The sequence below is a fragment of the Rosa rugosa genome, chromosome 5 (assembly GCF_958449725.1).
Source record: "Rosa rugosa chromosome 5, drRosRugo1.1, whole genome shotgun sequence".
Taxonomy (NCBI): Eukaryota; Viridiplantae; Streptophyta; class Magnoliopsida; order Rosales; family Rosaceae; genus Rosa; species Rosa rugosa.
In genome coordinates this window covers 54,477,826-54,492,650 of record NC_084824.1, presented here as the reverse complement: position 1 = coordinate 54,492,650, position 14,825 = coordinate 54,477,826, and the positions used below count along the sequence as shown (strand labels likewise).

Here is a 14,825-nt window from a genome sequence, read left to right as displayed (position 1 = left end):
AGGGTTATTCACCGACTATATTGAAACCTGTATTCTAATATATATTTGTCGATATATATATGGAACAGACAAATTGAGAAGACTAGCTAGCTAGCTAGTATCCCAAAATCCACTAATAAGCTGTTTCAATTAGAATAAATTTTCCAGCAAGGGCATCAATCACAAATTCTCAATTCATTAAAGATGATCCAAGAACTCTACTTTCCCAATATGTACATGGTCAGTTTGACGTCCACATTCTTCATGATCGATCGATTTGTACCATCTCATTGAACCCAAATGAAGATACCGTCTGGGTTCAATGTGATTTGTTTTTCTGATTTTGGTGAGGCTGATCTAGATAAGGTGAACGGATGAAGGTTGATATGTACCTGGAGAATGACTATTAATGATTAAATGGTGCAAGTGCGAACACCACTACTTCCAAAAGGACAAGAATATCACTATATTAGTTTATTAGGTAAATAATAAGACAAGAAAAATCAGGACTCAGGTACAAGAAGTCTCCTTTTCATCGAGTTTTAGTGGCATATATCAATAATGCCAAACTGAAAGTGATTGTGTCCTATGCTTAAGACGATTTCTTTTCCAAATAGAAGTGTTGATTGTCAAATAATGATCTTTCCATATTCTGTTAGATGGAAATTAATATTAAAGTGACTCATATTTAAATAATGAAACAATATTGCATCATTTTGTGAACAAAATTTGATATCGAGTCTAGTTCAATAAAATTAAGAATAAAGTTAGGAAAATCGAACAATGCACTAAACTATGTGGATGTACTTTTTTAGCTTAAGAACGTTTGTTTGCCAACTAGTGATGCTCCCGTGTCGTCTTAGATTTCAACCAAATTCAACGTGAGCTTCTATTCAAATAATGAGACGATATAATGTCATTTTACAACTAAAATTGGGTTAAAGTTGAATATGTAGTCCCACCAAAATTAAGAATAAATTAAGTTGGGCAAATACAATGTACTATTTTTTTGGGAATATTATTAGATTCGAGCATAAGGAATTGGTTCCACTTCTATCTTGGATTATATGGAAAGCAAATCAAATTCAAAGTGAGCTTCTATTCAAATAATGAGACGATATAACGTCATTTTACAAACTAAAATATGGTTAAAGTTTATTTTATTTTATCAAAAGACTGTTATATTTCATTAAGCAGAAAGATCAGTTACAAGTAGGAATGGGCAAACGAGGGATTCCCGCACCCCCTGCCCCAAATTTCCCCCGTTCCCCATCTGGGGATATTTTCAAATGGGGGATTCCCCGCCCCGCCCCGCCCCCACGAGTAAAGGGTTCCCAACCCCCGCCCCGCCCCTGCATTTGCCATTTTCTCTATATGAACTTTTTTGTTTTTCTATTTTGAAATTTTCTATTTTCTATCTTTTTAGAAAATAGAAAATTTCAAAATAGCATATGATCACAAAATCACAAATGATCGGTCAATGCAATTCCGTTAAGCACCTAATCACATACGATCTCAACTTAGCATACAATTCACAAATCACAATTATATGACGATCCAACTGTCAGATCCTCAAGGATCGCCTAGAGGATCATCTTTACCAATTTATACGATGATCCAACGGTTGGATCCTCACAGATTGCCCTTAGGATCATCCTCTCAAAATTATACGAAGATCCAACAGTTGGATCTTCCCGGATCGCCTTTAGAATCATCCTCACAAAATTATACGACGATCAAATGGCCGAATTCTCACGGATCGCCTAGAGGATCATCTTTACCGATTTATACGATGATCCAACGGTCAGATCCTCACAGATCGCCTAGAGGATCATCTTTACCAATTTATACTATGATCCAACGGTTAGATCCTCACGGATCGCGTAGAGGATCATCTTTACCAATTTATACAATGATCCAACGGTCGGATCCTCATCCGAGACCACACATAGTCATCGGAACACTTCTACGATCAATATATCAAAGGTACAAGTCGATCGGACGGTCTGATCCTCACGGATCAAAACCCATTTACGCCAATATATTGAAACTACATTTCGTAACAACTGAGACTTTATTAAATTTACGCCAAACAAGAATTAATACCAAAAATCTCGGTCATTACAACGGTCGGATCCTCACGGATCGCCTTTTGGCTGCACAACACCTCCAGCCATGGCGGCTCGTCTTGTTCAAGACTTGAAGACTTGAAGGTGGGAAAGAAAAACACCCCGTGTATAAGTTTTTTGTTTTTTTTTTAGAATAAGAAAAATTTAAAAATGCCCTGGTTGAAAAAAAAAATTGGGGAACCCGCATGGGTAATGGGAAACCCCACCACCGCGGGGGAAATAAGTCCCCCCGCACCTGTGATGGGGGAACCCCGCCCCCGCTTGACAAATGCGGGGAAAACCCACGGGTACCTCGCCCCCGCCCCTGTTTGCCCATTCCTAGTTACAAGTGGTCGGTGACCTGTTGGTAAGTTATAATTCCAATATTGTAAAGGTCATGGGTTCGATTCTCACTGACATATGTAAGGGTGTGGTGGGTTAAGAGATTTTTTGAAAAATAAAATAAAATAGATCAGTTACAAGTGGGTCATTATCAATACAATCTAGAAGCCATTGAAGGCCTACTTTTAACCAAACATACAACCCAACATGTTACAACACATACCACTCAATTGTGTGCGCTGCACCACTGCTTTCATGTGGTTTGTAACTTACTTGTGTGATCTGACACAATATCGTAAGCTCTTTGATTTCCTCCACAATATGACCAAAAGCAGCCCAACAAATATTACCTGAACCAATCAGCTTTGCTGCTTCCAAAGAATCTGTTTCAATTTCCACAAGTAGTAACGCAGTTTCTCTAGCAAACTTTAGTCCAGCCTTGATGGCATACCGTTCTGTGGCCAATGGAGAGACTGCACTAACAAAGTTTTCTGATAAATCTCCCATCAAAAGACCTGCTTCATTCCTTATTACCACCCCCAAAACCTCAAATTTTTTTTAATTAAAATTTGGTTAAAGCTTGTAATTACAAAAGTTTGTACGTTTTATGTGTTGGCATTCCCATACAAAAGCAAGTGAAGCATCTTATCCCATTTCATCGTTAGAAGCTGGAAAAAGAAGCCTACAAAGTTCACCAAAATTGGACTCGGAGAATTTCAGGTAATTGCATCTCATGCATAAGCACGGGATTGCAACTTTGGGAGTCTGATTTTGGAATTATCTTTTGGTTTTTAGATGTTATATTATAAAGATATTTTCTAACTGTAAAAAATTGTGCTATTGAAGTCCTAATCGTTTTAGGATTTGGGTATTTTAATTGGATATCTTTTTATTGAAAGACCTTTCCTATTAGGAGTCCAATTGGGGTAAATCTTGATAATTGAGGATTTGTTTTCTCCTCAATATATTCAGAAGAAAAGAGCGTTTATGTTTGGGGGACTTAGACGCAAGAATTCATGTTCTTCTTGTTTGCTTAGAAAAAGTCGCATAGGTACTTTGAAACACTTGTTCCATGTAAAAGTGTCTCATTCATCATTCATATACATGCATTGATTCTCTCGAGATCAGTAGAGAAGATTGGTGTTGCAAGAGGAGTGATATTTGCAGATCGTTCAAGTGAAGAAGAAGGTCAAGATTCAAGACAAGCACCTCTTTAGTGAGTTTAGAGATTGTAGCCGCGTAGAGAGCTATATGTGTTTGTAAAGAATCATATCCTTCACTATTATTGGATTGATTTTATTTGGGTTCTCAAGAGTAAGAGCCCCGCAGTGTTTTTAATCTCAACGTTGAGATTTTCACTGCGTAACCAAAATTTTGCTTTCTGTATGAATTTTTGATTTATGCCCAGTAAGAATTGCAACAGGTAGTGAAAACCAAAATTGTGCTTTTTGTATGAATTTTTGATTTCTGCCCAGTACGAATTGCAACGTGTCTATCAATCCCCGATTTCCAGAAAACATGTTATGTGAAAATAGCTGGGCAAATGCAATGCACTATTTTTTCGGGTGTAATTTGGTTGAGCATAAGGAATTGGTTCCACTTCCATCTAGAATTATATGGAAAAGCAAAAGCAGGAGAGTAAAGTGGTATATCTAATATCCTCATCCATCACGAAGTTGGTCCGACTAGAATTCCACTTGCATCATATGGCAAACAAATGACTCTGTATGATATTCGTGCTGTGAGATCTTACAACAAAGTTCTTTTTGACATGTTGAGGCTATAGGTTATGTGGCATCTGAGTTTTCCGAAGACACTGGGAATCCACTCCAACTAACCCTAATTGGCCTGCATATTGACCACATTTATCTCTCCAATTATTGTACGTTGCTCATATCTTGGCAGCCTAAAACTCATCCCCTTTAAAAAATTAAAGAAACATCAACTTTGAAAGTTTGAATGAAAGGGTCAAAAGACTCGATCTTTGATTGTTTAACTTCCATCCATCATCAACATTAAACAAGGGCAAATATATAGGAAATTAGGAATAGAACAATAAAGTGGAACCACACTAAACAACTTGGCAAGCAAGGATTGACATGGCTGATTATCATGTGTCGTGTATGCGACTTTGAACATTACCTCTTTTCTCCGATGCATGAACACCTTAGTCTATCAACTATCAGCAACACCTTCGACCATTTCATATACTCGACTCACAATTAAAACACTGATAACACACAAGCTGCATATACAGTTTGGATGTAAAATTAATAGAACCTTTCTTTGCTCATTCACTCCAAGAACAAAGGGGGATTGTCAAACTAAGAGGCAAATCTGAAGCTCAAAAGGATGTCTAAGATAAAAAAAATTATCATCCTTCTCTTTTGCTTTTGTTTTGATCATCTTTTTGGCATAAAAAACACCCAATCAATTTCTTTTGGTGCAGGGTACAAATAAGGATAACAACATCAAGGACCGCGAGCAGGGGCAAAACAGAAACAGCCCGGATTTTTGTCTTCAGGTATCATTCCACCTCCTTTGCTTGTATCAATTGCTTCCAACATTCTCACCACCTCATCCATTTCAGGTCGTTTATTTGCATTTCCATCCCAGCACTTCCGCATGACACTAGCCAAAGAACTAGGACAACATCTCGGAATTTCCGGTCGTAAGTTCTGTAAACATAAAAAAGCAGTATGTTATCAAACACCCTTGAATATTCATCTAACTATTCAACAGGATATACAAACTTTAATCTCGGCAGACAACCTCAATAGCTCATTCACTAAGATTGCAACTAAACCTTTATCTTACAAAAGTATTGACTAAATTATGAGTAAAAACTGACCACATTGCTGATCGAATTTAATTTATACAAAATAATCATGATGTAGCTTTATGAAATTTGAATGATTAGGTTAAAATAAACTATTTGAGATCCAATTTTCACTGTGCAGATACAAAAGATATTTGAGAAGAATAGTGTACAAATGGTGTACTGAAGCTTTATAAAATAGTGAAGGCAAGGCCTGAGCTTTTAAATACTAAATAGCATAGTGTGCAGAACACAATGATAACCAAAATGGTAAAAGAACTGGACTAAACTGAAATTATCATGTGATGGCTCTCAGCTAAATGCTATGTGAAGTATACCATTGCAAGTCTAAACCCACTAACACAATGATAAGTCATGATGCAAGGCCTCCCTTCCTCAACATTCCCAATTTGAACACCAAACTAGAACTATTAGTAAAGTCTGCTAAACAAATGTAAATAGATTTATAAATTGACTAAATGCATTGAGTAAACTAACCTGTCGAACAACAGCAGATGATACATCAGCAAAGCTGAGGTCAGGGTAAGGCATATCGCAGCAGTACATTTCCCATAAGCATATGCCAAAACTGTAGACATCGCACCTTCTATTATATGGCTTACCATCCAGAACCTACAAAAGTAAAGTGTCAGCATAATTGGATGGGTGTTCAGTGCCGTGGCTACAAGATCGAAAAGAATTCCATTTCCTGTGAGATGCCCAAAGATTCCCATGTCTTTCTTGGTTGGATGACTAGCTACAGAAAACCCATGCTATCAGATCAACTACCATATACAAAAGTGTCTTATGTGTGCGGGCCATACAACTAAAATATAGAACGGACAGAGTAATAGAGGTCTTTTTGTTCATCGGCCTTCATTTCAAGCCCAATAACCAAAAATTGATCACTGTTCTGCAGCTATTTATAACAAGCTAGTGACCCAAACAAGAATTTTACCTCTTCCCAACATAATATCAGTAATCCCAGATCAAAACAACCTCAGCCCCTTGGAGAAACAAATTTTTTTTTTCATGGACAGAGAACTAAACCCCAGAAAAAAAAGGGAACTACACTAACAAGCATTGACCTGTTTAGCACCACGCTAAATTTAAGGCTTGTTCTAATGTTCTTCTAAACTTCTAATGCTGTGTATTAACAGCCTATATAATACAGAATTTTCAAATAGGCCACTTTGTCAAACTCTCACATTTAAATGCATGCGAAATTCATACCAGAAAGCCTAAGCGTGAGCGATTTTTCTGAAATGACCACAACACCCATTTATCCCTGTTGTGAACATGACAAGTTTCTTTAAGAATAACAAAAGTCGCACCAAGAAATCTCTCATATGGATCATAAGACAATCCTCTACTCCAAACAACGGGCACCAGACTAAGTCTCATGCACTACAACAGCGCATCATCTCCCACCTTCCTGACAAGTCACTGTGCTATGTCAGTGGAACACCTGCACCATCGTGGTGACCCCAGACCTGGCTCTCTAAACACTTGTCCAAAATGAGCCCTTCATGCTCAAAGTATCAGCTTCCTAACAAGGACTAAGACTCCTCATATATGTGTCCCGACTCACCACTAAGAGAAACAGCAAGAACATGATCCATGATTACAACCAAGCAAAAACAGTTCTTCGCTTAAACCCTCTTGCCTCCACCTCTTTCTCTTTCATCTAAAGCTCATTTCATCCTGATCAACCACGCTAATTCTCAAGGATACAGAAAAGCCCAATGATTAGTTCTTGTATGCTCTTAGCTCTTAATCGTGTGTGCTAGTATGGTAAATAAAACTATAAGAGGTTCTTGGTATCGATCCCTGGACTTAGTTCTTAGGTCTCAATGCCTAGGATTGCAGGACTACCAAGTGGTGGTCAAGACCCTAACTCCGGCAGATTTTCCAATGCTCAAAACAATGTCTCATTTGGGTCCAAGTTTCTGTCATCTCCACTTGGGAATTTAATGCCAATTTGAGTGTGCCTGGAAGGTGGTGGTGAGTAGGTTGTGCAAATAAGGCCCTGTTTTGCTGACAACCAACAACATCAGGATGGCATTGTTATATTCATTTCATCATGTTAATTGTCAGCTATAAATGTCACTTTAGCTGTTCTGGCAGCAACTTCATCCTTCTGAGTATTGAATTATGTTGTCTTCAAAGATGAGCAAGCCAACGTAAATGACGGGGTGGTTTGAACACGGACGTTGAGAACTTTGTAAAAGCTTTCCCTAATACTATTTCTGTTGACCAGAAGGAAACTTTCATTTTGGTCACTTTAGAAAATCTGCTGCAGTGGTGTACCTAGTAGTTTAGGCTTTCTTACATGAAGGGTACATGCTTTGCTCATTTTACATGTGAAGAGGTCATGCGCCCTTTCCATCTATTTTAAAGTGCAAATCATATATAAAGGCTCACTTCAGACTAACAAATATATCGACTGTAAAAGAATTGTATAATTCAATGTATCTATTGATGAAATTAGAAGTTTAAGGAGGTTAATCTTATTTTCACCACCATTAGAGTTTCTTCCTTATGTGAAAAAAGAATATTTTATTGGCTATAGAAAAGCATATAAAAGGTTTCAATATGAATACCTCTGGAGCCATGTATCCTAAGGTGCCGGTTTCACCAGTCATGTCCCTTGGATTTTGAGCTTCAACACGAGCAACACCAAAATCAGCTATTTTTAAGTTTCTATCGATATCCAGCAACATATTTTCTGTTTTGACATCACGATGCACAATTTTCTTGGAATGCAGATAGCTAAGACTGCAAGGGAAAGGTAAAGAACCCAAATCAGCAAGACTTTCCAAAAGAAACTTGTAACCATGAAAGGTATATAACAACCTAACTCACCCTCTTGAGAGGTCCAAAGCAAGTTGGATCACAACCTTCAAGGCAAGTTTCTTTTTTCTGTTTTTTATCAAATATTGTTTTAGTGTCCCACCAGCAAGAAACTCCACAACAACACAACATGCTCTAGCAGGATGAGAATTTGGATCATCGCTTGAAGAGTTTTTTGAAGGAATCTTAAGATTAGAAGTTCCCATTGAAGCTCCGATGAACTGTGATGAGACAAAAAAGAAGTGGGGGAATCAATTCAACTGAAAAGATTATACTATAAAAAAAAGTGTCGCTTTAAAGAACTGAGATACTATTATTAGTTTAGCAAATGAGTCAGCAAAGTATGTATTGAGCTCATAAATCATAAGTTATATATCACCAATTACAAAATGGAAATAACAATGCCTCCAAGGCTGTCAATTTTTACAATAATATTCTTATTGGCATACACAGATTAGACGAGGTCAAAGAAAGTGAGTTTGTACCATAGGCTAAGCAGACTACAATAAGTCAAAGAAAATGGTTTCATACCCTTGTAACATTAGGATGGTCAAGCTTGTGCCAAACAGCAACTTCTTTTTGAAATGATGCCCGCAGAGCAGCAGTTTCAGCAGCTGTGGCATAACCATCCTCCCCCCAGTCCAACAGCTTCACTATAATATCAGACATGAGATTGAAGTGAGTATTTAATATCAATAGAAACAGAGTGTCAAAGCACTGCATATTGATCTAATAAGGCCACAGTTTTTATGCTAAGGGTACTCCAAACTGAACCATGTATGTTTAACAAATATTAAATAACCATACTCCAATCCTAATGCATGCAAACCTATCATGAAAGCTGATCCAAATTCCATTGCATTCCTAACAGCAGAATACAAAAGCAGCATATCTCATAAAGAAAATAATTTACGGAGTTATAGAATTATAAGCTAAGATCTCATACTATACTTGTTACACAATTATGGCATCCTTCTCTTCCACACAAATTATGCTCTCGCGCTCCATTCTTAAGAAATACTAATGCAGCAAACATAAAATTCTACAGAGATCTTGTATGCAGCAAAACAAAATCAAAATTACAATGGAGAAAGGATTTAATGAATACCTGCAACATCTTGTTCGTCATAAACACCCCTGTATACAGTACCATAGGTCCCTTGAGCTACAACATATCTTATATCCAATTTAGCTAAATCAATCTCCCACTCTTCTTTAGGCCTTTTGTCCTCAATTTTGGACCAAACCCTGCTCAAATGCTTCTCAAGCTGAATATCTAAGTTTTTCAAATCAATTTTATCTGCTCTGAAAATCATTTCTTTGTTACTAACACTTCCAGTACCCTTGATTTTTGAATTTTCACCGTCTTCGTGGTGATCCATCTTCTTTTCTACATTGACCTCCTCAATATTGTCACTTGTCATTGGATCCATTTCCGACATTGAATGCAGAACAACCCAAATAGAAAAATTCCAATTACCAGACAGTAAACGAAACGAAACAGAATCTAAACACACAAACAATCTGTCAAAATGTTATCCTAGAACAACATGATCCTACAGACTTCTAATTTCTGTCATGAACACGATCATCTTTGCCAAAATTTGTTATAAAACTATCATAATCTACGAAAAAAAAGAACCTTAAAACAGAGAATATTGAACACAGCCTTCTTTGGTTAACAATATAACTCACCAACGAAGCATATTCCTTGAATGGAAAGGAAAAAACCGAATGAATCTGATCTAATCGAAACCTAATCAGGTAATCACAACAACCCAAATTTTCTCTACTGCTGACCTCAAACCAGAAACCAGGTTTTGTTATCAGAACAGCTTTCCCTTCTTTTATATTCTGAAAGTACTATAAACAAAACAAACGTCCAAATCTCAAGCACCCCATCACCAACCACTTTTTACTTTTTTCTATTCCAAACGGAAGAACAGAATGGATCAGAGTAAACTCGAAGAAAACGACCCGATTCCACAATTGTATATGACCAACGACCGATGACCCAGAATTGAAAAAACAATAAGAATTCAAACACAATAAAGTTGAAGACCACAGTCCCTTCAGGTACAATCCAACCCACGGACAAGTACGGCGTGCAAAATCCACACAAACAACAAAAAGAGAATATATGGGAGACGAAAATGCTGACTTTGAATTATCCTAAAGAACAAGAATTCGAATTAAGAATACGTAAAAGCTTTTTGGACTTTGAAGATACTTTCAAATACGAATGCAGAGGAATGGAGAAAGTGATAAAGAAAGGAGGAGATTTGAAAACAGAGGCATGAAGGGTGAAGATTTTTCAGGGGTGGTGGGGCTTATGGGTTCGAGGAGGAGGATGAGATTTGAGGCAAAAGACGAAAAGCCCAGAAGGGAGAAGAGGAGAATGGATGAGAGATATAGAGAGAAAGAGCGAAAGAGAAGGAGAGACGAGAGAGAAGCGCGGGGTTGCCGAGTGTACGGCTGGCTTTCGAGAGCGAGCGACTGTTTCAAAAATTTAAGGAAAACTCGAAACTAAAAACAACAGAGATATACGGAATTGGTGGCAAACAAGACCAAAACTAAAAACTCTGTTTCTATAACAGAAAAAACACATATTGTTCAAAAATAAATATAAAACAGAAAAAAAATACATAAAATTGTTAGAATGGGGGATAATACCACATGACACGTCCAACCACCGCAAATAATTTTATTTATTATCTAAATTATCCATTTTGTTTTATACCAAAATAATAAAATTATACTCATTAATGAACAGTAGAATAAATGACATGACATGATGGAAGATTGGAAGAGCTTTTTGTTCCACAAATATCGGAGTATGACATAAATAAAACTCAATTAAGTGGAATCGATTTAGGATAAGAGTGTATTAGAAAGCCCGTAAATTTAGCCCGAAGAGGTGATATGAGATCCAAAAGATTAGTGATCCATAAGGTTTATCACAATCTCCTTTTTTACGGATCCATGTTGTTCCTTTTTTTTTTTTTTTTTTTTTTTGTTGAGGTGAATAGATTATGTTTTAGTGATTCGAAAATCATTATGACCGTATAAGATATTGACATCCATGTTATTCCTTGGTGTAAGGGTTGGTTATCTTATTGGAATTCGTATGGCTCGATGCGAATCACAATGTGGGGAAAAATAATCTTGTAATAAAAAATCAAAACATATGTGTAAGTCACTTTTTGTTAACGGTACGAAACTCTTCCAGAAAACCTCATGAAAACAATATTGATTTGATGTGATATCATTAGCAATTGATCGCAATAGTCATTTTCTTTATTAAATAACTAGGCTGGTCAATGTGATAATTTAAGACTTCTGACATCTTGTCCAAAACTATAGACTAAAATTAATTTTGACTATAGAAGATTATTTACTTTTTTTCTTCAATCCATCTAGATTGTATTTCATTATCAGTGTTATTGCATGGTAAATTGACCGGCCATTATTCAAGCGGGGAAAATAGACTCTAATCATTGGGGAAGAGGCGACTTGGGTTCACTCAACACTCCTCCCCGGAGAATTCATTTCATTGTTCATGACATACATAATATTAGTAAAAAATTTGATAATATCTCTTTCCGGCACATCTGTGATAAAGCAAATTTCTTGACAGACGCACCAGCTCATTTTGGTCATATTCCCACTGAGACAACAAGTTGTAACAAGTCATTACCATTCATGAATCTAGCTATTGACAGTTGATAATATAGGATTTAGGATTAATAGGATAAAAGGGGTGGAAATGGGAAGCAGATAATGGCGTATTCCAAGAAGCTGCTCACCTCTTGGCGTTGTGCAACAGTGCACGTATAGTTTGTTGCTCGTTTTTTCATACAAATCTTGCATGCACGTACGACAGGTCGCAAATCACTCGTGTTTAATAGACAATGGGTACATGGTACGGTTGTACAACACAATCAGGAAACCACCGACACATGGATATTCTGAATTCATGTTTTTGAGGTGAACACCTCTTCTTCTTTCCATCTTTCCGACCTTCTTTTCAAACTGATTCAATGGAAATATCTTTTCTATATTAATTGCAGACCAAGCTGCAGGTTATGTAGAGGTAGACCGCCAACCGATGATTAATTTGTGAGACCGCCATCTATATCAGTAAATCACAATAGCGGATCTATGATTAATATGTATGATGTAGAATATGTTTGAATTCTTAATTAGAGTTGTTTTTTTTTTTTTAAAAGGGTTTGGAACCCAACCTAACTGGGAGACTCAGCCCCACGCCCGAATATTATTAATAGAAGAAAGATGATTGTACAATGAGGGGGACATATAACCTTCACCTCGAGTACTAGTACAAGAATCCTCATAGAGGACATCCTGGATAATCACAGGTGCCTCCTCTAGCCAATACTCATCTAAGTAACCTGAACTAGCAAGGTGCGCCAATCTATGAACTACACCATTTGCTTCACGATAAATAGATTGTAAACTAACAGAAGGAATAGCCCTTAAGTAAGACTTACAATCCTCTATAAGACTTAGAGTTGTTTTTCTTTGGTTGAAGTTAATTTTTCAATAGGCGTGCGGAAGGGGATGTGCTCACCAAGACCATTACATGTATATTGTTGTCTCACGATAAATAATAATTCATTTTCAGAAATTTTGGCTAGAAAAAAACATACTTAGATTCCCACTTGTCTAAATTCACAAATAAAAAAGTCCAGCTCATATATTTTTATTTGGTTCGTAGCCATGACCAATTAACCAAATTATGTGATAGTGATCTACCAATATAATGATGGCAAAAGTGAGAGAAAAATTCTTTTGCCCTGCAAAATGATGGCAAACGGAGGTTTGGAAGCCCCTATCAATACTTTTCATGTCACTTTGATAATGAATTGGATCGCAAAAATACCACTAATAAGATATCACTAGTATGTGGTTCCGTTCAAATGTTCAATAGCACTTCACCAACCACTCGAACAAACTCCAAATAATATGTCTAGATTTTTGGGCTTGTTGATGTCACAAATGGGCCTATGGCTCGAATCATTTGTTCCATGAGCTTATGCTAGTCCAATTTTTTACCCAATAGATTTCTTCCGGTCATCTCTGTCATCTAGCTACATGCGTACGCTCTCTTCTTTCTATTCAGCAAGGATCAACAACAGATGAGTCAAGTTACGAAGCTCAATTTTGGAAAAGAACGAACTTCAAGTCGCCCGGAACATGACGAATTCGAACCACTTTTGCCACAGCATGCAATTTAAACAAGTCTCGGACTTAGTTTTGATTCATAACCAGTATTACTAAAGAAAAGTAGGTTCGATGGCTTAAGCCTTAGTCATTGGGGTTATTATAAGTAAATTTCCCAGTCAAATAGGGTTTAGGCCATTAGGATTAGATTTCCTTGTGTTTTCTTCCATCCAACTTTTTCTCTGCTTCCTGATATATGATGGGATTCGATTCTGATCTACCACACATTGACACACCCAAAACTCCAATATACAGACCCAGTAATTCATTATTGGATACTAGTAACTTGGCTCTCAGAGAGAGTGAGAAAATAAAGAAGGGCAAATGGTCTTACATGTTTGTCAACAGCAAAACTTGTTAGGGCAACGCAACATAGAGAAAAACAAAAGGCCTATCAGAGAACCACAAAAACTTGTATATAATACCATCACCTAAAAATCCCATGGACTCAGAAACAGTTACTGACAACGACTCGTTCCACAAGATCCTCGATCTTGTATATCATCATCTGCAGCAGCAAAACTCAGCCTTACATACCATGGAGTGATTCACATTGCCACCTGCATTATCTGTTTATTATCTTTTGGTCACTTGCCAACTACAAAAGCTTCCCAGAATTAATTATTATTTAGGAATCGAACTGCTCCCAATTAAGCAGTTGGGGTCAACCCCAAGCTTTATTCTATTAACCCACAATCTGACATTCACTAAAACCTAAAAGGGACTCAAAGACTTTACTCACATCTAAATAACAACAGGTCACCAGACTTCATAAAATTAAGTATAACTGTGCTTAATTTACGCCTAATCACGTACCCTAGTCTTAATTATTTGCAAGTCAGTGTCAGTCATGCATATAATTATACAAGGTAATCAGAAAATGAATAATAAAAAAGCAAGACTCTCTTAGTACGCATGTAGTAGACATTATGATGTCGCATGATGAACTTCTTCCTTCCTCTTTCAGAGAATGTGGGGAGTTGGGAAAGAGCAGACTGTGTCATTATGTGCTCACCATGCTGATTCTGCAAGCTGCTAGGGTTTTTCTTTTTTGGTTTTTTATTTCTTTCCTTCTGCAGAGGAAGAACCCAAAACCTGTGGGGTGGGAGACTTTGAGAGTTGAGAGCTTAGCTAGGGATCACGTGATAGTCTCCTTTGTATTTAAGGGACCACAGGTCCTTAATAAGGACACCCCGATTGAATGGTGAATACCAACTTTGGTGATAAGGTTCGAAGGTGACAAGAGAATTATGAAGCTCACCTACATGCATTTTAATTTTGCTACCTTACTTGCAAGTGCGGCATAAATATTCACTAGGTCCAAAAGAGAATGGGAATATGCATGTACTATCAATTCTCTACAGTTTGTCCACTGACTTTAATTATCTTCCTCCAAACTTGGCGATCATGTTCGAAGAATTAGTCTTTAAACAATTAAGTACGTACATCTTCAGTTAATTTTTTCTTAATTACTTAACATG

The 14,825-nt window shown here is 37.0% G+C and overlaps 1 protein-coding gene across 2 annotated transcripts; it reads right to left on the bottom strand.

The window, feature by feature from the left end:
* Positions 1 to 4,663: 4,663 nt before the first annotated feature.
* LOC133710042 (serine/threonine-protein kinase STY13) lies at positions 4,664 to 10,645 on the bottom strand. Of its 2 annotated transcripts, XM_062136016.1 has the most exons (7): positions 9,796 to 10,645; positions 9,209 to 9,607; positions 8,632 to 8,753; positions 8,113 to 8,321; positions 7,851 to 8,025; positions 5,746 to 5,880; positions 4,664 to 5,107 (listed from the first exon to the last, which is right to left on the bottom strand). In XM_062136016.1, exons 2-7 carry the CDS (start codon positions 9,540 to 9,542, stop codon positions 4,901 to 4,903), a joined length of 1,182 nt encoding a protein of 393 aa, XP_061992000.1. In that variant the 5' UTR covers positions 9,543 to 9,607; positions 9,796 to 10,645; the 3' UTR covers positions 4,664 to 4,900. The 2 variants fall into 2 exon arrangements, with proteins under 2 accessions (XP_061992000.1, XP_061991999.1); XM_062136015.1 differs by having other exon boundaries at positions 9,209 to 10,645.
* Between the last annotated feature and the right edge of the window lie 4,180 nt (positions 10,646 to 14,825).